At 38.9% G+C, this 23,503-nt stretch overlaps 1 protein-coding gene across 3 annotated transcripts in view; it reads left to right on the top strand.

Moving 5' to 3' along the window:
- The window catches only part of FNDC3B (fibronectin type III domain containing 3B), a 364,617-nt gene that overhangs the window by 59,682 nt on the left and 281,432 nt on the right, over positions 1 to 23,503 (top strand). For all 3 annotated transcript variants that reach the window (XM_003894828.5, XM_031663575.1, XM_003894829.4), the window contains one exon: positions 12,942 to 13,080. In XM_003894828.5, coding sequence (XP_003894877.1) covers positions 12,970 to 13,080 — 111 coding nt within the window. In that variant the 5' untranslated portion in view covers positions 12,942 to 12,969. The remainder of the gene's footprint in view (positions 1 to 12,941; positions 13,081 to 23,503) is intronic.

Below are 23,503 nucleotides of genomic sequence, written 5' to 3'. Positions count from 1 at the left end.
CCTACTAATTCCTTTGTCTATATTTGAAACTTGAGGTTCTCATTTTAAAAGTTCTCTTTATGCCTCGGAAGACTACTTTTGGGTTCTTTGATGAAAGGCATAAATAAATGAATGACCCTAGAAAATACTGGATCAAATCATGGCGGGACTTAAAATGGGCTCATTGAGCAGTAAATGAAGGTCTAGAGATCAGAGCAGATAGGATTCTTCCTTGAGAATGGCAATACAATATTATTTGTCCTTACTTCCTTAGTGTTTGATCATTTGCTTTGTATCTGGGGCATGAGTCTGATTACAGGAAAGATTGGACGGGAATCCCCATCTAACAGGCCTGGATTCACGAGTGCCAAGTCCCTACCTCCACTGTACTCTGCTGACAGCCCCAGCAGGAAGTACCTGGCCCCCAACATCAGTTTTCTTAGCCCTCCAGCCTACTTTTCTGCTCTCATGATTTACCAAATGAATTTGCCTCACAAATGTTCTGTAATGAGTGTGGCATAAAGTCCTGGAGAGAGACATCTGTGATAGAATTAGAATACCTCTTAATTTGGATTAACTGGTTCTTCCTTCAGACCCTGTCAGGTGAACTGTAGTTGTATCATAGAAAGTGTAAAGGAGGGACAGCAATCTGTTTTTTTACGTTTTTACATATAACTTGTTTGTGTGGAGCAGCAACTCTCAAAATGTCGTCTGGGGGACCCTTGGGTACTCATAAGACCCTCTTGAGGGTTCATGACATCAAAGCCATTAATAATCCTAAAATGTTACTTGCATTTTTCATTCTGCTTCTTTGAGTTTACCGGTGACATTAACTGAAAAATATTTTATGTGTGTCTTTTGTGTTCATCATATAAGGAGTACTAAAATTGAATTGGAGAACATGCCTTTTGTACCAAAGCTGAAATTTAAAAAGATTTTTCTGGAAAAATTAAAAAACCCATTAATGAATTCCTTAATTTAGAATTTGCATAACTTCAGCACAAAAGAGTGTTTTGCACAGAGGAAAACCTAAATAGGTATTTCTTAAATAAATGGGTGTAGCTGCCTACTTTTTCTTAACAAATTGTATTAGTATAAATTAATGTCATTGTTCACAGGCAGTGTTTGAAACATAGGCAAAGCACCATGCTTTCAAACACTAAAATTCACCTATTTGTGTATAAGCCATATATATACCAATTATCATTCTTATCTATTAATTAAAACAAATCTCCTTAATTCTCTGGTGTGCGACATCTGTCGAAAGAAAATATTTTCTTTAGAGAATTTTGCATTTTTATGTTTTCAAAACGTTTATCTGAATTAGTAATGTGACTGTATACATATTTTATATTAAAATTTTATCATAATGAGCTAATCTGAAATGGTAAATAGGTACTCCCTTACACGGTGTGTCTTTGCACCTGCTAATTTGTTTCTTTGTTAACTGTTGTCATTTCATGTGAAACATGAAATGTTTCGGTCTCTTCTGAGCTCTAAGTAGCACCTGGTATTTGCTTTATGTTCAGTCACATTAAGTGAAAAACAAAACTGCTTATGAGAATGTCATTAAATGTAATATTTCTCAAGAAATAATTTGCCTTTAGGAAACACAAAACAGTTCTAAACTGATTTTCAGTGTTTCAGACAGTGTTCTTATTGATTTCCGTCCCCCCAACCATGCAGGAGTGACAATCAGATAAGTTTTTGAAAAAAATATTTGAACCAATATCTACAATGGCTTATGTCAGAAATCCTTGAAATATATATTTAAGTATAAATAGGAACTGTCAGTGATGTTTAATGGTACAGGTTCTTTTCCTTATAATGAATGTGTTATAACATCTATTCAATTAAGCAAAACTGAGTGTGTAAAATAAACATGATTGAATTCTATACGAGATGATTAAAGAAAAAATTTTAGTATTCTCCTGGCTGATCAGAAATGAAGGTTAAGGCATGGGGTATGTTTTGAAGGCAAATTCACCTTCTGTAACACCTGTCAGATTTCAAAGTCTAGAAAAGAGGCCACAGCTGGGAAACCAAATTTAGATATTGGGGCTTATCTCAGATGAAAGGTTTCGTAGAGCATGGAGGTCTGTTGACTTTGCATGGTATTTCGTCAGAAGTGTCCAATGCGGATTCGTTTTTAGTTAATCGAGTATAACATTTCATTGTAATGCCATTTAACCTTATGCCTTTATTTCTAGAACTCTAGAATTCTAGTACAGTGCCACCATAAAGTGGGTACACAGTAAATATCTGGTTAACACAATGGTTGATTACCTTTTTTCAAGTTCTTTTGTTTGATGTCATTTTATAAGGTACTTTTCAGCTAAGTCCTTCGTTTGGAATATTGTTATTATTAAAGGGAGAAACCTTCAACCTGCTTTATACTTATTTTACAGTAGTTACTTAAAACTAATGGACTCTTGAAACCCTTTGTACCAAAGATATTACTCCAGCAGTCTCCTCATCAATAACTTCTGCCCTTCTTTGGAGATAATTTTGCTTTTGTGTTTAATCACGGCACATTTCATTAAAATCACCATGGAAGACATAACTTTAGCAATTTATAATTTGGTTTCTGCTAGTTTTTTTTTTTTTTTTTCCTCCTCTAATTTTAAACCATCTAGGCTAAATGGTAGTGTAATAGATTTGCTTAATCCTCCTTAAGCTACCTTAAAATGTGCTTGAAAAATTATTAAGTCTGTATTTTGGTAAGGAAGCACCAAAAACTCAATTGTAGCCTTTGTGGAGGGGAACCAAGCACTCCTTAGGAGGGAGATGTGCTCTCGTGGGTTGTCTTTGAAAGTTCTCTTTTGATACCTTTTCTGTTTTGTACCATGTGCTTGTTTTATCTAGTCTTTAAAACTCACTAACCTATATATAAATTTTAACCAGCTCTTCTACTTGGGTTTTGTTGTCAGATTCTCGGATGTTACAGTTAGCTCGCTAAGAGCATGGACTTTTTATTTTCACTTTCTGAGTCTCTTTGTTAGCCTTAGTTGTTATATTTGTAAATGGACAATACCAACTACTTCATAGGATGTTTTGATGCTAGGTAAGAATTAGCGTGCAGGTGCCCCAAACTGCCTTTGTCCCAGCAGGCTGAAATAGCAGCTTCAGAACTCTTCCTCTACATCTTTCCAGAAAGCAATCAGTTGTTTGGTGCTTGCAACACATTTTTTTTTTTCTTCTATTCAAGGGGTTATGCATGTCTCTTAGATGCCCAAATTGATGCACAAATGTGAATTTGATTCGTAACAGATCTCTACAAATGGAATAATAAAATACGTTTTGGATCTTATTAAAGGGCTATCTGGAAGTCATGTGCTTAAGTAGCCGTATCATTCATGTTATACATAAAGAAACTAAGACACAGAGAGCTTATATAGGAAAATCTGAACCACAGTCCTGAAAAGCAGGGGGACCTGTCAAAGTGCTGTGGGGTGCCAGGCAGGTGTAGTGCCCAAGGGCTGGGCAAGGGCTGGGTAAAGCGTGAGCTTCTGGCGCTTGGGAGAAGGAGCATGTATTCTGACTTCCTGTCTCTTTCCACCTCCCCATGCAGATTAGAATTAGACTTCCTCAAGGGGCTTTAGAAGTGATGTTTTTCTCTATCTGACTACAGTTCTGTAGAGTTTTCTCTCACTGTCTATTAGAAACATACATAAAATTTCAAATTTCACTGAAAATGTGTATTTTCAGTTATCGCATGTTTGGATGATGTGACAAGGTTAGCTTGGGTATGTGTGAGAATAAGGGCTCATAGCTTTCGCATGTTTCCTTGTAGATACTTGACTGTCATCATTGGGATGTCTGGGTGTGAGATGCATTGTGATATGAGTGTGCCTGGAATCTAAGTGTTCTAATAAAAATGGTTAATTACGTCTGCAAGCTTATGTAAATACCACTTAAAAACAACGAACAAAGCAAACGAACCTTTGGTTGGTAAACTTTTTTGTAGATAAGCCCCCTTTCCCTTTTAGTTAATATTTGCAAAACTGAGCTGTTATTTATGTGAGGATGTGGATCTGAGGTCAAGAGATTGTGTATATATAGTGATGTAATTTTTTTCCATTTAGTTTTTATGTTTCTGTAAAGATTTGGGGTATGTTGGGCTGCTATGGAAGCAACCTCTATATTAATAGGGGGTTATGGAAGCAGCCTCAAATCACATGTAATTTTTACTCATAATCCTTATATATGTGGATTTTTCTCCCCCAGAAGATACTGCTTTCCCACACATTAGATTTGAATTCAGACATGACTCTACTTTGCCACATTTAAAATTATGCCAAGACAAAAATGTTTAAAAAGCATCCATGGATTCTTGAAGGCAGGGCCTATGCATTAGGGACATCCATCCCCTTTTTGCACTTAAGAGCACAGTGGATGGTTCCTTTTGGCTTGTTGGTTGAACCTAGTATTTATTTTAATCTGGAGTGGTGGTATTTTTAATCTAAAAAAACTCAGTTTCACAGGATTTCTCTGTGGATTTAAATGCTCCCAACTAAATCTTTTATGCTTATAATTGGATGTAAAACGCAAGAATGTTTTTAAGGTTAAGAACTTTTTCAGACAACTGTGATTTTACTTCACTAATGAACACATATCAGACAAGAAGGCAAATTCCAGACTATTTGTGCCTCAACCAACCAGCTGGGCACATACCTCCAGGTACTGCTCATGTCTCGAGAGGTTTTTCTGCATGAACAATTATCACCACTCCTTCTTTCCTTCAAGTGGCAAGCCATGGCAAGAGTCTTTCTTGCACAGCTGTATAGAACTCAGCTGTAAAATTAGATTTTATTGGCATAAAAACACAGTGATGATCAGCACTGTGTGCTCAATACATTCTTTTCTCAACATTTCACTTAGATTCTTCCTTTTATGCAGAAGGCTCAAGCTATACTTAAATGAGGGAAACAGGTTTTTAGAAGTTTTTTGTGTGCGTGTCTTTTTTTAAGCTTTAGTTTAATCAATATTAGGTATGCATGGTAAGCAGTTGGTATTGAAGGGAGGAAACAAACTCCCTTAAGATCAGAAAGGAACCTTAAGGGCATATTACAGATTTATAATATTGTCATTTTATAAGAGAGGAAATTAATTGCTGAAGTTCAGAGCTGATTATTTTATTGACAAATCCCAGATTAGAACTCATGTTTTCTAATACCCAGTGCTGGTGCCTGTCCACTATAGTGTTTTTTATTTATTTATTTATTTTAAGCTATTTTTAGCAGAGGGGCTGTGAAAAATTCTAATAACAGTTCTTAGTCCCTCTCCATATCCTTTTTTTTTGCGCTACTTAATTTGATTTTTTAAAAAGCAAGGGGGAATGTTTGCCTGAAGTGTACAGGAGGGATTAGCTCAAGGAAAAGCACTAAAACCACCTCTAGGTTTCTCCTGTCCAATGGCAGTGTCCCACATCAGGTTCATAATGACCACATGCTAATTCCACATGGGCAGAGCCAATGCCAAGGCACTGGTGTGGTGTTACTGGGAAGAGAAGGAAAAGCCATATTCTCACAGTAGCAGGTAAGTGGTCAAAACAGTCTGGTGTGTGTTGATGAATGAGCAGATTCCCCAGAATTTCAGAGGTAAAGAAGATCACGTAGTGTTCTATTTGGTTTTAATGAGATTTTTTTCTTTCTTTTGACGCTGTTGGTGTTTCCATAGTTATTATCAGAAAGCAGTTTCTGGTTTTGCTGAAAGGCTAGAAATGACAACTATTTTCAGAGTTTCTAGGTCGTGAAACCTCAGTCAACCTTTCAAAGCCAGCATTGATCAGGAAGGAAAGAGGTTTTTCTAATGAGGAAAATAAAACAGTAAATGATACTTTGACATTCTATTAGTTGTAAGAATGTGTGCAACTGACTGTCTTGCTTTGCTCTCTCCCTCTCTTTTCTAAGTTTTGCTAATAATAAAACTTAGGAAGTACACATTTAGGAAGTTGTCTGTCCTTGTGACTGATGGCATTTATACATAAAGGCCACTCATATGGGGGGAGGTTCATGAATGCAGTTTTTCTTTTCTTTTTTCTGTGGTATATGATTCTGTATCAAATTTTAACTTCTCTAGATGTTTGTTTATTTATTTTTTTTACTACAGTCAAGGCACAAACCAATGTAAATCAGCTGCACAAATGTTTGTCATAATAAATTTTTATTAGGTTTAGGTTTTATATTGGAAGCCATTTAGAAACTAGTCTTATAATCATTCATAAAACATTAGCTATTTTATTGTTTTACAAGAGTTATATAGAGTATAGTAATTTCTTAGTAACCTCCCAAACCCTTCTTTTTCCAAACACAATATAGCAAAGTTGTATTTTCTGTGATTCAATAAGTCAGATTGCATTCTGAGTATTCATGTGGTTTCCCCCACCCCGCTGAATCAGAAATATTTTGTTCCCATTATTATTATTATTAAAAAACCAAAACACAGACAGGGTTTCGCCATGTTACACACGTGGGTCTTGAACTTCTGAGCTCAAGCAGTCCCCCTGCCTCGGCCTCCCAAAGTGCTGGGATTACCATGCCGGGTCATTCCCCTTATTACTGTTATACAAATGGCCAGGACGTTTCTCTGCTGTATTTTCTGAAACTTGACCCACCATAGATTCTCACTATTAGAAGTCAGTGGGTATTTTTAGTAGAGAAGGACATTTTCATGAATTGAGCTGATTTTACCTAATGTGTCTGTGACAATATATTTTTCAGGCTACAGAAAAGCATGTAGCAGAGCAAACTGATTACGTGTTGTTATGTTTAAAGTGTGTGAAGGTGATTGGTTAATCTGTATTGGAAAAGACACTAGCTTTATGGAATACATGGAATCATAGTTAACTATAGTGGTATGAATTCTGATATTATTTTCAAGTTGCTTTATGGGTCCTTGTGTTTGATGGGTTTTGAATTGGAGTATGGAAGTAAAAAGTTAAAACTGAACACAGACATTCTACTTATTTGTTATATTACTCCATCAACCTTTTTTTTTTTTTTTTTTTTTTTTTAAAAAAAAAAAAAGAGACAAGGTCTTGCTATGTTGCCCAGGCTGGACTCAAACTACCTGGGCTGAAGCCATCATCTTGCCTCAGCCTCCTGAGTAGCTGGGACTACAGGTGTGCACCACCATGCCCAGTTTTCCATTGACTTTTTAAACACTGCTCCAGGATAGTCAAAGTTAGTGGGAGGCCTCATTAGGGTGCTGGTGAAGTGAGCCTGGGAGCCTCAGCCTGGCTTGTAATTGAACTCAGGGAATCAACTCCTCTCATCCAGCCTGGCCCAGCGGGTTTGGTTCTGATGGGTATACTTTGTTCCTTTTGGTACTGTTATGTTTCTTTTTCTCTTGTCATTTGAAATTAATTTGCGTACTGTACTGCTAACTCACATCTTGAATTAATGTAAGAAAATTTCAGTCATTGGCTTACAGAGTGAAGACCAGGACATTTTGTTACTAATTTGAAGGCCAGTTTCACAGACTTAAAAACTCTCCCAGCAGTAATTAGGGCTTTGGCTTTGTTTTAAGTTAGACGTTCTTCCTAGTATATAATTGCTTTGGCCTTTGCAGGTGGGCCTGCAGTTCTCTTCTGCGAATCGCTGTTTTTCGTGAATTTGGCCAGTATGTTTCTTAGTATAGGCTGGGACCAAAGTACCATGGAAAATCTTTTTTAACTTGGAAAAGAGGAAGCAAAATAAGAAGAAAAAGGAATAAGCTAGTTGCCTAGAGAAATGCAAAAACTGAAGATCTTTTGTAATATTCTTTTAAAGTAAAGTTTCTTTAAAAGCTTTGGGGACATAATTGGGTGGAATTAAATGTCTTACTAATAGTGAGGATCTGTTCATTCTGTTTCCAGAGTGTCCTGCTCCAAACCCTGCATTTGAGCTCAGGGGTTGTTGGAAATGCTGGGTCTTGCTAGAAGTTAATCTCAAGTGCCCACGTGGCAGCCTTTCCCTGTCAATCAAAAGAATAGAACTAGCTGGGCGTGAAGCACTTGTGGTTTTAGTGTTATGTGTGGTTAGGGGGAGAGGTTGTGAGGGCCTGTGGTTATTACCAAATTCTTTGAAATGGAAGTATGGGTACAAACAAAATAAAGAATAGGAGAGAAACCCTGGTGCTCTGTGAAGGGGAAAGAGAAGTCCATAGGATTTGACAAATAAATGCCTTGTAGTAGAGATGATCTAGTTTCTGTTTTTTTCTTATTAGTTTTGCAGTGCATTTCTTCATTTGTAAAGGGTGATTGATTTCAAGAATGGATTCATTATCACATCTCTGTGGTGTGTTGGGGGACAGTGTGGATGTGGTATAGCCTTGACCAAAATGCCTGAGTCCTGTGATAGATTTGGCCAGCTCAGATACACATCTGTCTAGGGAAGAAGGAACCCAGACCAAGAAAATAAGTGTTTAGTCAGGGTGGTTTCTACTGAGCCTTTTTGACTGAGATGAAAATGAGTTATAGTGCAGTTACCGAGAGATCACACATCTGGCCTGCTCAGCTACCTTCACAGCTGACAATCAGCTGGTGGTGAAAAGGAAGCCTGCACAAAGCACACAGGGAACTTCCGAAACTGTATTCAGGGACTCCTCCTCTCCGTGTGTGTATGTAACTGACAATCTGGCTGCCCAGCCCAAAGAAAATTTAAGACAGCAAATTTAGGAAAAGGCGCTGAGACTGGAGGGAGTGTGGTTAATGAAGAAAAGAGAAAGAAAAAAACATTACAATTCAGCATAAGAACTTATTGGGAGGCTGAGGCGGGTGGATCACAAGGTCAGGAGTTCTAGACCAGCCTGGCCAACATAGTGAAACCCTGTCTCTACTAAAAATACAAAAAATAGTTGGGCATGGTGGCACATGCTTGTAGTCTCAGCTACTCGGGAGTCTGAGCCAGGAGAATAGCTTGAACCCAGGAGGCGGAGTTTGTGGTGAGCTGAGATCACGCCACTGTACTCCATCCTGGGCAACAGAGCGAGACTCTGTCTCGATAAAAACAAAACAAAAAACAAAAAACAAAAAATTTAAGTAGGGGTGGGGTGATAATAGCTCTGTATATGTAAGGTCAAAATGTTTCCGTGACATCCTAATCCATCACTTTATGACTGAACACACAGTATTCTTATAAACTGTCCTGAAATCCCTAATAAAAAATCTATGGCCAGCCTGCTCTTTAATGAAGAACATGTGTAATTTCCATTCAGAATCATTACAAACAAATAGAGTAAGCTTTGGTTCTTAAAGTTAACTGTATGGATAAAAGCCTTCCACATCCATTGCTTCCTCTTTTAATTCCATTGAAAAGCTTTGTCGGCTCGCGTCAGGTAGGTATTCCCAAGGTTTCCTCACAGCTGAGTTGAGCCACCCTGTTGAGAGTTAAGTCCATGTGTAGTTTTGTCTCAGTTACTGGTTAAAACTGAGGAGGTTCACTTTTGGGTTGCTGTCACCATGGAGTGATGAGTGCTCATGACAAGCCTTCCCAGGCCTCCTGGCCCGACCTAACCTGCTTTAACTGTTGATGGTTTTGCAGTGTGGTTTCCCCAGTTCACAACCTGAATCTGTGACTTTCTATTAGGAACACTCACTACGTTTCCCTTTTCATGCCTGGGGAATAACCAGAAAGATACTGCTGTGAAGCCTAAGTTTTATGCTTTCATGCTTTTATACTTTTCCTCCTTGCCTTGTCTCTAGTCTATTTTCTATGGAGCATGGACTAAGTTGTTTCTATTCTATGATCACTTTAAGGGACAGCTTGGCAGGCAGTTGCCTTTTAAGTAGCTGGGCAGTTCCTTGCCTCGAAATAATTCATTTCTTTCTATGTCTCTTGCATTCTAGGCAAATAAAAGTATTCTCTGTGTGTGCATGGAGCATAGAAATGGGGATTTAAACATTGTTGGCTGCATGTAGGCCCCATCTAACTGAATCTGTTACCTTATATTCTTGTCACGAAAGTCTGGTTTATCTGGTGAAACTGTTGGGGATTACAAAGAAGGCCTTAGATTCTAGCAAGCTGGTGGCTGAGGGAGAAGATCAGCAACGTTGGTTATGGCTGAGTGAGACTGGTGGGGTTCACAGTGGCCTTTATTCATTCACTTTATTAATTCTCCTGTTTTCGCCATGGTTAACGGTGTGACTGTTGGGTGGAGTTGAAGCTTTGGAGTGTATGATATTTATATGTTCCCACTGTATCTCTCTCAGGAGTGTTTGTACATACAGCTTCCCTGTTTCCCCTTCCTCCACTCCCCTCCCAGTCATTTCTGGTAACGACTGAACACTGTATGGGTGGAAAGTCCATCATGTAGTAGAGCAAAATTTTCAGGCATCTCACCTCAAGTTGCCTATGACGTTTTCAGAAGCAAATATAACGATCTCCTTGTGCCAGTGGACTTCTTTGGTTTCTTTTGGGGGTAAAATCCCTTATGAAAAGAGATGGTTTTGCACATCTGTGTCAGTCCCCATGCTCTTCTATCCTACTTCTGTAAGGCCTTTGTAGGCCTGGGTCTGCGGGATCCATCTACCTTATCCCACACTTGCAGAACCTGGAGTTAATGCCCTGCTTAGGACTGACACCTGTGCTGTTTAGCGGGCTTGGATTGCTATGTCTCATTGACAGCAGTCCTGTTAACTAACACAATGCCTACCAGAAGGTTAGAATCGTTAGTGTTAGATGTGTTGTTGGTGTTGAGACATTCTTCGGTACTAGAGACAGGAGACCAGGGATGCCTAAATTTTGTACCAGATCACAACTGTCTTCTCAGTCCAACCTCCCCACTCCCCCACAGGACTCACACAAGAAACAATGAGAAATAGGAACGAAATAGCACCATTAATTGGATATGAGCTGCAAATCCAAGTGTTAAAAACTTTGGTTAGATGGGTTGGACCACATGGAGTATAAAGAGCTTCACCCCAAAGCAGGTCCTAAGGACCCTCATCTCCCTCCTCCCATTTCAACTCTCTAAACCTGTATCATTATTTACTGTACACTGGCCTAATAGAAGGACCCATGGAGGCTGAAAGGACCTAGGGGGAGGCCCTGAAATGGGTTTACTCCTGTTGCCTTGTTGGATAAGAGAGAAGAGCTTCTATCCTTAGTTAGACTCACCTGTGAGATGTCAGAACCATGCCAAGCGGGAGAGAACTTTGGCACTCTCTAATGTAGCAGAGGGGATGCAGAGGAGACACAGAGCCACAGTCTGCACCACAGCCTCAATAGCGAGTGCCCAAGGAGGGGGGAAGAAGAGGTGAAAGTGCTTCTCCACTCTTAGATGCTTATACTCAGACCCCTTAATGTAAATTACTGCCCTGTTAATCCAACCTGCCATTTCGAAGAAACATTAAATGAGACATCATACTTAGCACTTTGGGAGGCCGAGGCAGGTGGATCACCTGAGGTCATGTCAGGAGTTCAAGACCGGCCTGGCCAACATGGCAAAACCCTGTCTCTACTAAAAATACGAAAATTAGCTGGGCAGAGTGGCACGCGCCTGTAATCCCAGCTACTTAGGAGGCTGAGGCAGGAGAATCGCTTGAACCTGGGAGGTGGAGGTTGCAGTGAACTGAGATCATGCCACTGCACTCCAGCCTGGGCAACACAGTGAGACTCCATTTAAAAAAAAAAAAAAAAAAAAAGAAAAGATAGGCCTGTGTAGTGTCACCAAGTTGAGAAAATAGCCATTTTTCTCTCATGCATTATTAGTAAGATAAAGAATATTAGGAATGAAATTGAAATAGACATTAGATTTCTTCTCCATCATTTGACCTATTCATAGTTCAAACAATTAAGTCATGATGATGTCAACGGGGACTATCTTAGTTTTAATTGTAAAAGAATCTGTTTTCTTTCATGAGGATAAACTATCAGACTTTGGGCTTGGTACTTTTATTTGCTTAGGAACTGAGTAATTGCCTCATAAAACAGCATGATGGTACTATTAACACCGAATTATAAGACCTGTTATTATAGAATTTGCTTTTCTGGTTGGGATAAGACTTCGGTTTTTTGTTGCTTAAAACAATTCGTTTCTCCAAATGGGTGTATAATAAACAGGTAAAATTTTGCCTATTTAAAATAAAAAAGTTTATAATCTCTTGGGTGGCTTTTATATATCTTTTGATACTTCCAAGAGAGGGCTTTTTCTGGGTGGGATGGAAGGAGGAGACATATATTTAACATTTAGAGTGGAGGTATTTAAGAATGAGAATAAGTATTTTATTTCTGTCATATCTACCTGAGACATATTTGAGGCAATTGTTTAAAAATTTGCCCCATTATTTTGTCTGATTTGAATATTAGGAATTAAAGGGTTCATTGACCAAACGTCTTTGAATTTGAAATTTTGGGGACTCTATTATGAATGATAAATTTAACTGTGGGCTATATGGCAATTGTTCCTCAGATCATTTAAAATTGTGTGAGAGTGTCTGTGTGTATTTATATTTGTTCGTTTCTCCTTTGTCCATCTTTGCCATATATTTTAGGCATAATTGAAGAATATGTAAACACTTCTTAAGGAATAAGTTATAATTGTAAATAGGAATTTACTGTTATTTTTGTTCTATTGTATTGCAAAGCTAAATGACGGTGGCAAATACCATTATGGGATGAAAGTAGGCTTTGTGTTATTTTGAAAATGTGTATGAATTTCATTGGAATAAATGGAATAAACAGAATAGAAACAATGGCATCTACCTTTAAGCCTGACTGCACAAGTTTCCCTGGATATATCTGAGATACAGGCAAGTTATGTTCACATGGCCACTTAGAGATTCTGGTCTTTTGTCTCCTAGTTGAGGCTATTTCTTTGCCTTTGTTCTACCCCTCTTTGGGGCCTGACATAGTAATACAGGGCTCTCAGATTAGAATAACTTAGGTTTCATGATGGAGCACTCAGATTGCTGACTTGTTATGTTACAGGTGATTTTTGTGGTCCTGAGTACTTTTTTAAAAGTGGTGGTTCTCTTGCAGGAAGCCAGCTGAGGGAAGTTCTCCATGAATGTACGTCACAATGATGATGACCGACCAAATCCCTCTGGAACTGCCACCATTGCTGAACGGAGAGGTAGCCATGATGCCCCACTTGGTGAATGGAGATGCAGCTCAGCAGGTTGGTGTAGGAAGAGGGGAATTTAAGTCAAATTGTCTAAGTGGGAAACAGTAACGCAGTATTTGATTTACTTTGGGATTCAACGATTTGTGATTTCAAACCTTAGCATTTCTAGAGGTAAGTGTTTTTGTTGTAGAATTACTGTATCTTTTTTTTTAATATTGTGATTTTAGAGAACGAAATCTTCCCTCATTCAGTTTGTATTCTTGAAACATTGAAAAGTGGATGACTTCTGAAGTGAGCCATTTTCAGATAGTGTACAGGTCTTTGAAATAAAATGGCTGTTTATTCATGCCATGTTGTGCTTGACGAGTTTGCTTGGTTGGTCAGAGCTGCATGCTCAGAGGATCAGGTTTTGGCTTCACACAGGAGTGATCTCGGCAAGACGCGCAGGACACTGTGAACCCACCCTTGCTCCTGGAATTAGTCCTTCCAAATGTGTAGCTCATAAAAATCATGGTACTTTTTTTCCTCTAAATCTCCTTTGTCACTAGTTACTGAACATTGTGGAATAGAGAGTTATTTGTGAACTCGAGAAGTTATTTGTGAGCTCAGTCAAGTAGCACTTGGGGGAAACAATTTAGACAGTAAGTGAAACTTTAAAAAATTATTAGGAATTGAACTATTACCTCTAATGTTAATTAAAAATTTTTATTACAACAGTTGGGCTTGCTCAGTTTTATAACTAAATAGATATTTTATCTTTGTACCTTCTTCAGAAGCATAAAAGCAGATTTTTATTTTGTGAAAAGTAGAATTGAGAGCAAGTGCTGGGAAAATATTTACCCAAAATATATTCATAATTCAAATAAGTTAATCATTTATTTGGTGTCAGTGCATGCCCCCTGCTCTAATATATCATATAGTGTATTCACACTCTATCAATCATTGTATATTAATTCTTTGTATATACCTTTGTTGGAGCTGACCTTGCTGCTTAATAATTTATATTATTTTCTCCTGCATTGCACTATGAACCTCTTAAGAACAAAAAATGTATAATAGGTGCTCAGTAAATGTTTGTTAGTTGAATGCATTTCATGCCTTCTCACCACTGATGCAGACATCTCCCTTCCTGATTCCTCAATCTCTTCCTCTGCTGGATTACTTCCAGCAACGTACAGTAGTATCTTACTGCTCCCCACCCAGTAAAACAAAACCTCCTCACTTGATTCCACATCCCCCTCCAGTTGCTACCTCCTGTCCCCTTTTCCCTCTTTGGCAGTATTTCTCCACTTCCTCTCCTTCCTTACCGCCCATTCCTCACTTTACAGTCTTCACTCTGTGTTCTCATCTTCCTCTTCAGTCTTTAGCATGTCCTGTTGACTTTATCTCAGGAGTGTGTGCAGAATCCATCCTCTGCCGTATCCACTTCATTTCCACTACCATTGCTGGACCCTGCGCCATCATCTCACTAGGGTAGGGTAGGACAGCTCTTTTCACTGGTCTCTCTGCTTTACTTTTTGCCCCACCAGGAAGCATTCTCCACATAGATCCTGAGGTTTATTTCCAAATAAAAACTTTCTGATGTCATTAGCCTACCTCAGGCCACCTTCTCACACCTGGAGTGAAATCCAATCACGCTGCCTGGCTGCCAGCCTTCCTTGTTAGTGCTGGCCTGCCTCTCTGTCATTCTCTGCCTGCTCTCCTGCTCACTGTGCTCCATTAGTTCACGGGAAGGTTACAGAGTGTTGTGGATGGTTTCAAGATGCAGTGCTTGGTCTCCCAATTAAAAGAATTACTAATACAAAGAAAAAAAAGACAAGGTATTTAGTCAAATGTGAGTAAACTTGGGAAACAACTTAGGTCTCTCAGATGTGGTCACCTCATTCCCATTTGCCTGTGTAGCCGAGAGACCTGAGGCCACCCATCCATGTTGTACACCATGTTTATGTTTTGATGATTTCTTCCACATGTCTGTGATTTAGCTTGCCCTGCATATCTTACCTCAACTCTAAGCAGAAGCTGCTTAACAATTTTGGTTAATCATACTTTCAAAGCTGGATAAGGTGGTCCATGCCTGTAATCCTAGCTACTCAGGAGGCTGAAGTAGGAGAAGCCCTTGAGCCCAGGAGTTTGAGACCAGCCTGGGCAACATAGTGAGACCCCATCTCTAAAAAGAAAAAAAAAACTCACATTTTTATTAAATCTTTCTTTAATTAATCTTATTAAAACTTTCTCTAAAGCTAATAAGAAAAGAAGAATCTGTTAATGTATCTGTTTTATAAATGGTCAAAATAATCAAGCTTTATGAAAAAGTGGGGTTACACTTAAAAAAATCTCAGAAGAAGAAACTATTTGTCTTTTTAATTGTGTTTAATTGTGTTAAATATGTTTAATTGTGTTAGAAGCATTAACATCCTTGGCTCCAAGCTGTTACTTGGCATTAACTCTAACTTTTCTGTAATGGGCAAAATTGTTAAGTAGGTAAAGTGCGTTAGAAATGTCCCTCTCAGCGGACCATCCCAAGATTTACCATGTTTTGTCATTGCCTCTATGTCACTGAGGCTCAGCCTAGGCAGTGGCCTCTGTGCCTGATATTTTTCTTCCTCATTCTGCTCCCAGAGTCTCCATCCTGTGTCTCCCTCATTCTTTCAAGCCTCCGTTCTTTCCTTTGGGTTTTAACATTTAGCATTGGCCTAAGTGGGCATGGCAGAGGCTTGGGGCCGGTGTGTTGAACCCAGGTGAAGGCACAAGGGGAAGACAGAGTGAAGGAGAAGGAAAAACCAAAAGTGGCAGAGAAACACAAGAGGAAGTAGGGAAAGGGGAAGGATAGACGGCAATTCAAAAGAACAAAGAACAGAGGTGAGTCTCCAAGACAGGATCCCAGAGTGTGGGGCTGCATGAGTTTTGAGTGCTTGCTCTGGGCACCTGCTGATATTTGCTGCTTGCCCTTAAGAGCCTGCGTAGTGTAGTGCTCAGGTGGTTCCATGTTAAAGGATCAGGCTACAGCGGACATACCAGAGAAAGGGATCTGTACGAATGTTTTCTGAGGCTTTTACTGTGCTTTCTCACTGAAGCAACACCTTTTCATCTTGATAAGAACCTTTTGGAGGCACAGGATTGACTCTAGGGGTGGACATTGCAGGCACTATATAACAGACCCTTGGCGGTGGCATCCTGAGGTATGTGGCACCTCAGTCACCTCTCACATCATACTGTTGTAAAGAGCCATCCCCTGGCCATAGGGTTCTGCCTCTAAATATCTGTTAGGAGTGTGTATGGTGACGCTTACCTTGTATGTGTTTACAGGGTTCTTAATACTTTGCAGCTGTGCAAAGGACATTCTAAACATTTCTATATATGCAAAAGAACTACCGCAGTTATGAGAAAGCTCTTCAGTTCTCACAGCCCTCCTCCTTCTGATTTCTGTTCTGCTAGTTTCTGGATGTAATTAGGACTAGTTCTTGGCAGGATTCTCTGTTGCTTTCTGTCTCTCCAAATAAGACACACTGTTAATTTTCATTATTTGAAGTCACATTAGGTTGGAAACCTTGGTTTGTCATTTTATGCAGGTAGCAGGAAAAGGGCAGTAGTGAAAAGGATGATTCTTTTCTTAAAAAGAAAAGTCATCCTCATTATGAATGAAACTTTTAAAAGCGTTATCAACTGAAAATGAATAACAAGAAACAATGTGAACAGAAGCAGCTTACACAAGAGTTTTCCTTACTTAACAGCTTTATGAGGTATAATTCACATGTCATACCATTCACCCACTGAAAGTATACGATCATTGGAATCTAGTATATTCACAGAATTGTACAAGCTTGACTAAAATTAATTTTATAACATTTTTATCACTCTAAAAACAACCCTGGAGAGATCACTCCCTATTTCCTATTTTCTCTCTCCCTTCCCCCTATCCTAAGTAACCACTAATTCACTTACTTTCTGTTTCGGTAGGTAGATATTGCCTATTCTGGAATTTCATATAAATAAAATTACATAACATTTGGTCTTTTGTGTCTGTCATCCTTCACCCAACATCTTTTTTTTTTTTTTTTTTTTGAGATGGAGTCTCACTCTGTTGCCCAGGCTGGAGTGCAATGGCACGATCTCCGCTAACTGCCACCTCCACCTCCCAGTTCAAGCGATTCTCCTGCCTCAGCCTCCTGAGTAGCTGGGATTACAGGCATGTGCCACCACCCCTGGCTAATTTTTGTATTTTTAGTAGAGATGGGGTTTCACCATCTTGGGCAGGATGGTCTTGAACTCCTGACCTCAAGTGATCCACCTGCATTGGCTTCCCAAAGTGCTGGGATTACATGTGTGAGCCACCGTGCCCAGTTCACTCAACACATTTCTAAGGTTCATTCAGATTGTAGCATGTGACAGTACTGTGTTCCTTTTTTATTGCCAAATATTTTACTGCATGGATCTACCACATTTTAGTAATCCACTCGTGATCTGATTGACATCTGAGTTATTTTCACTTTTTGGCTATTATGAGTATGCTGCTATGCACAGATTCTTGTATGGACATGTTTTTGTTTCTCTTGTATATATAACCAAAAGTGACATTGAGTAGCTTTATTTTGAAGTATTATTTTCTAAATAAAGTTATCTTTGCTTTTTATCACTATTAATTTCTTCCACCTCTGAGTGACTACAGCCTAGCTTAGCTAAATAAAGTTTGCTTCCCTTAATATGCCTAATTGTATACTATTCTTGAGTTATAAAAATCAGGTTTCAACCTGAGTTTTTAATGTGTGGCTATATAAATGATGATGAGTGCCATTCAATAATCAGAAAATTGATGGCTTTGTTGACATATTCAGAAGCTAGTGGTATATTAACTTACCTGTGTTTGTTATGGACTTCTGCATTTTAGTGATTTTAAAATGTAGCAGCCAGTTTTGAGCACAAAAGAATAAACATCAGCCCAAATTCTGACTTTCTTATTGCTTTAATATTTTAATAACTTCTGAAGAATTATAGCAGCTACCAGTTAAACCATTAAATTAAAAACAGAAGTGCTGACACAGGGTGGCAGAGTTTACTGATTTGTTAATTTAACATGTGACACTTACAAGATATAAGGGTATCTGTGACCTGCATGAGAGTAGTGTGCCACTTTATATTATATTCTTAGTGACTTTGCTTAAATATGTATTCACTGAGGGTCAATTCCTAGTGGAACTGGATTGGATTAGATGCCTCTTTGACCTGACTAGCATTTAGCATATGGAGCACATCTAGTATATGATTTGTCATACTATTCTTCTTCCTTCTTGCCTCTTTTAATTCATCTATTCTTCTAGAATATTGCTGAGTGTTTTTAATGCTTCTTCTTCAGAAAGTAGAACTCCTTAAACACATACAGAAAACCCTCCTCTCCTGCTAGCTCAGGATAACGTGTCATCTACTTACCCTGGAAGGCAGAAGGCAATTGCCTCAATCATGTCCAATTCTCTTGACTTTGCCTATTCCTGTTGATCAGCACTTAGCATGTCATTTCATGGAGAGAGTTTTTTCCCCTCTTTTGTTTCTTCTTTTGAAAGCCCTTGTTTCCTCTAGACAGAATATGTAACCAGAGTTTTTTCCTAGAGTGTTCTTTTGAATACACATTTCCAGATAGTACGTTCAACATATTAAAGCTTTCCACCCTCGGATGGTGCTCATCATCGGCATGTCTTTTATATCAAATGTGCCCCTCCTCCTAATCCAGTGACCTTTTCTGTTCTGGTTGATATCTTCTTAATAACCTTCTCCTTGATGGCTTCCTTCTTGCATTGAGTAGTTCAAATCCTGTCACCGCACAGGTTCACTCCTTAAATATACTGAGAGCCACGGTGTCAGGGGCCCATGAAGAGTTTTGCTTACATGATAGAGTTTGTCTCCTCCTCAGAAATCCCAACAGAAAGGAAGGTTTGTCATCAGTATATTGTAGAAAAATGAATAAACAACTCTTGGGAAGATTACCCAGGAGAAAGAAGGATATTCAGATGAGAATGGGAGTGACAATTAAGAAAGAGACTGCAGCTATTATTGCTAAATAACATTATAGAAGAGCTCCTTTTGTGGTAGAATCCTGTTGTGGGCTGAGGCTTGAGCTAGAAAGTAGAAAGAGGCTGGTCAAATGTTGGGTATGGAAAACCAAGTATTGGGAAGCTCGGCCTTGGATCACATTCTTCAGCATCAAGATGCATGAGAAATGTACAAGCTGGGCAAATGCTTGAATAAAATTATTATTGCTGACTCCCATTCATGTTTCCTCTACCACTCAAACTTATAAAGCCCTCCAGTGTCAAGATACTGTCAGCTTCTCTCCTTTGAAATTGGGGTGGAAAAGAATGAGAGGATAAGATTTATGACTAAATTTAGGAGTGATTGAATAATAGATTTGTTCATTTTAATAAGTATTTATCAAATGTCTTGTATGCCAGCACTGTATTAGGTGCTGGCTACAGAAAGATGAATAAGGCACTGTTCTTGCCCTAAAGGAATGAGCAGTCTAGTTGAGCAAAATATGGCCTACCAAAAAAAAAAAAGAGACTGTATTTACACATACATTGAGTCACAGGAGAGTGTTTGGATTGTAGAGTGTCACAGCGCGTAGGAGTTCAGAGGAGGAATTGAGGACTGGGATAGGTGGGCAGGAAAACAGACCAGGCTAGGAAAAGTATCTGTGGGGAGGCTGAGCCTGGGTCAGATCAGATTTAAAATGAAGTGAAGGCTAGAATGATGCAGACTTTGTACATCAAGTAATCCGTTTCTGTTTTATTAAAGGAGAATACATTATAAGGATTACATACGCAATGGAGAGCTATTAGGGGTACTACAAACAAACCTTATCTGCATAGTCGGTGATCTCTTTGCTTGAACTTTTGCTATTTAGTGTCTTTGTTAGTGAATGTATTTGTCCTCTGATTCTCCAGTCTGGCGGTCCACCCTTCCGCTTGATGCCTGTTGCTCAGAATTACCGACTCCACAGTGGGGCAGATCACAGGCACCCTCAACCAGATCCACTTTCCAGCTGCGGAGGCAGCAACCCCTGCTTTGAGGGCCTCCTTTTAACTACAAAAAAAAAGGTGTGATTTTATCCAGAGCTGCGGTCTGACTTTTCAGACCTCTCTAAGTTAGTTTTGCCAATTTTGCTCACTACAAAAGCTTCCAAAAAGGCATAGCCTATGCAGAATCTCAGTCTTATAAAGGAAAATGTTGATGCCATGTTATCAGAGGGTGTTGTTATATGTGGCACCCCCAATAATTAGAACATAGGACATATAATTATGGCAGCCCTGAGCTGTCTGGGTTGAGAGACACTTCAGAATTTAATTAGCCAAAGGCAATAATAATAAGATATAAGATGTAGTCAGTATCCTTCAAATGCTAGAAATTGAGCTGCCTTCCCAACAGGAAGGATTAAGGTAAAATACTGGCATGTTAGCGTTGCATTGCAGAATAATGGCAATTTTAAATTCTAAGGTGATTTTAACGTTATGATTGTTTTCAAATTATTGCAATTTTTGGCTGTCTGATTTCCTTGTCAACTCAGGGTGGGTAGGGACTGTGTCTCTCTTGTTCATGCTGTGCCTGGCATCTGAGGTAACATTCAGTAAGTCTTTTTGAATGGATGAAGGATGAAAGCAATGAACAGATTTAATTCATCTATATCAGCGCTTGAAAACTAGCTTATTGCCTTTGTCATACAGGCATGGGTGTACGTGTGTGTGTATTGTTTTTGTTTTTGTTTTACCTTTAGTTTAAAAGAAAAGGATTTCAGTACCAATATTAAAAATGGGAAGATTTATATAAAACTCTGGATTTTTCTGTTTATCTGGAAAAAACAGAAGACATATGCCTGTAATCCCAACACTTTTGGGAGGCCGAGGTGGGAGGATCACCTGAGGTCCGGAGTTCAGGACCAGTCTGACCAACATGGTGAAACCCCATCTCAACTAAGTACAAAAAATTGGCCAGGCGTGGTGCTGCATGCCTGTAGTCCCAGCAACTCGGGAGGCTGAGGCAGGAGAATCACTTGAACCCAGGAGGCGGAGGTTGCAGTGAGCTGAGATTACGCCATTGCACTCTACCCTGGGCAACAAGAATGAAACTCTGTCTCAAACAAAACAAAACAAAACAAAACAAAACAAAACAAAACAAAACAAAACAAGAAACAGAAGATGTGATAACACAGGGCTGGTCCTTCCTACCTGGCAACAATTGACACAGAAGTTGCAGCCATTTGCTGTGGATGGGGAATGTCCTCTTCAGTGCCTATTCTGTCCACTTAGTTTCCAAGCCTGCCTGAACTCTGTGGTCATCCTGGTTTGGAATCTGGAAATGGTTAACTTTTTAAACTTTAAATTGCATCTTGTGCTCATGCATACCATATTTTAAATACAGAAAAATGATTAAGATTTTTTTTCAAGCACATGCATTATTTATCAAACTGATAATGTGTTTTAGAATCTTTTAGTGGTCTACTTGCCCCATGACTTGTAAAATGAATTAGGCTGGGCGCTGGTTCATGTGGCTTTGTAGAAGGATTTCAACTTTACCTCTTACATGTTAGGACCCATGTGAGTTTTTTTGTTTTGTTTTTTGGCTTTTAGTTTTTAGGATTTGAGGCCCCCAATAAGTGCCACATGGAACATTTACTAAAGCCTAGAAAGGCCAAAAGAAACAATCCTATCCCTTAGTTTTACTGTTTACAGTCTAGTTAGGAGACATTAAACACAGATGCAAGGTAAAAGTATTCCAAGCGCAGAGATGCAAATACTTGTGTTTATATTCTTTTTTACAGTTTCCAAGAGTTGAGTCTTTAAGTATTTATTGAAAGAGGTTTTTTTTTTAAGGGTAAACTTTTCCTGGTATTACCTAGATGAGGAATTTTTATTTAAAGCATTTATGTATGTATGTATGTATGTATGTATGTATGTATTTGAGACAGGGTCTCCTTATGTTGCCCAGGCTGATCTTGAACTCCTGGGCTCAGATGATCCTCCTGCCATGGCTTTCCAAAGTGCTGGGATTACAGGTGTGAGCCACTATGCCCAGTCGTAAAGCATTTCCGTATTAACTTTTAAAAAAATAAGATTAAATTGGATAGATTTCCAAACTCTGATTTCTCTTTTTCTTGTTTTGAAAATGTATATTTGTCATGTTGAATGTGATGTGATAGCTATTGATGTATCTCATAGTACAGTAAAAGTAGTATATAAACACAGGAGGAAAAGATGAGACACTTCTGCATCCAGAATGTGTTAAGATGAGACACTTCTGCATCCAGAATATGTTTGCACATAATCGTTTTCATGTAGGCAGACTCTTTTCTTTTTTAGTCCAAATGATTGATTTAAACATATGACTATATAAAATATATGCGTTACACTCCAAACATGACAGTAGTAAGCAAGCTGCGTAAAATTCGTAACATTAATCTCCAAGTTCCAAATGCAGATACTCATTCTCGTTCTTTTTTTTCTCTCTCCTACATTTCCAAATGCAAAAATAAACAGCCTGCCAAGGAGCAAGTTGCTAAAGTGCTGTAGTGTTTTATCTAGGTAATCTTGGGTTTAGCTGCCTTTAGATTATATTTGTTTCCTCATTTAAATTGGCATTGGCCACAACTAGGTGCCTCTTGGTCATTTACTGGTCAGCTTTAATGTTACAATAACTTGAAGCTAGACATAGTGCGTCCCCAGAAGAAACAATATACACGTGCTGCTTTAGTGTGAATGCCTACATTGGTATTTCTTCCCTGCCCTGGGCCTTTTTCCTTAACAGGTGACTGTCAGATCAGATCATCTGTTGAGAGGGAATGTGTTTTACCTGAGCTGCAGGTGTGTTCAGCACTTTGATTAACAAGATTAATTTGGCCCTCCCTTCCTGGGTGTCCTCTCTTTCCTGCCCCTTCCCTGCTCTTTGCAGCATAGTAGACAAGCATTTGAATAAAATGGACAATCTGCATTTAGCACATTACCCTTCCAAAGGCTTCTGCTTTGCAAATAATTGGGCAGTTAAGTGGAGACAGGAAAGATCCAGAGGTAAATGTGGTCTAGTTTTGGGTGCAGGTTGACTACAAAGTATGTCAGTAAACTTGTTACTAAGGTTCCATTTCGGCTGTTTAAAAAAATACAAATCAATTCTTGTTAGCCACACCTTAGATTTGAAGGGAAATGGACTTGTGTTATTGACCAATTATATTACATGGCTTTTAATTTTCAGGAAGGGTCATTAATATGTTTTATTTTTGAGACTCACTTTGTTCCCCAGGCTGTAGTATAGTGATACAGTCCCAGCTCACTGCAGCCTCAATATTCTGGGCTCAAGCTATCCTCTCACCTCAGCCTTCTGAGTAGCTGGGACTACAGGCGTGTACCAGCATGGCCTGGCTACTTACTTTTATTTTTTGTAGAGACAGTCCCCCTATGTTGCCCAAGCTGGTCTCAAACTCCTGGTTTTAAGCCATCGTCCT

This window comes from Papio anubis, chromosome 2, assembly GCF_008728515.1.
Source record: "Papio anubis isolate 15944 chromosome 2, Panubis1.0, whole genome shotgun sequence".
NCBI lineage: Eukaryota > Metazoa > Chordata > Mammalia > Primates > Cercopithecidae > Papio > Papio anubis.
The sequence above is the reverse complement of the archived record's forward strand: the minus strand, read 5'-3'. Positions and strand labels throughout refer to the sequence as shown.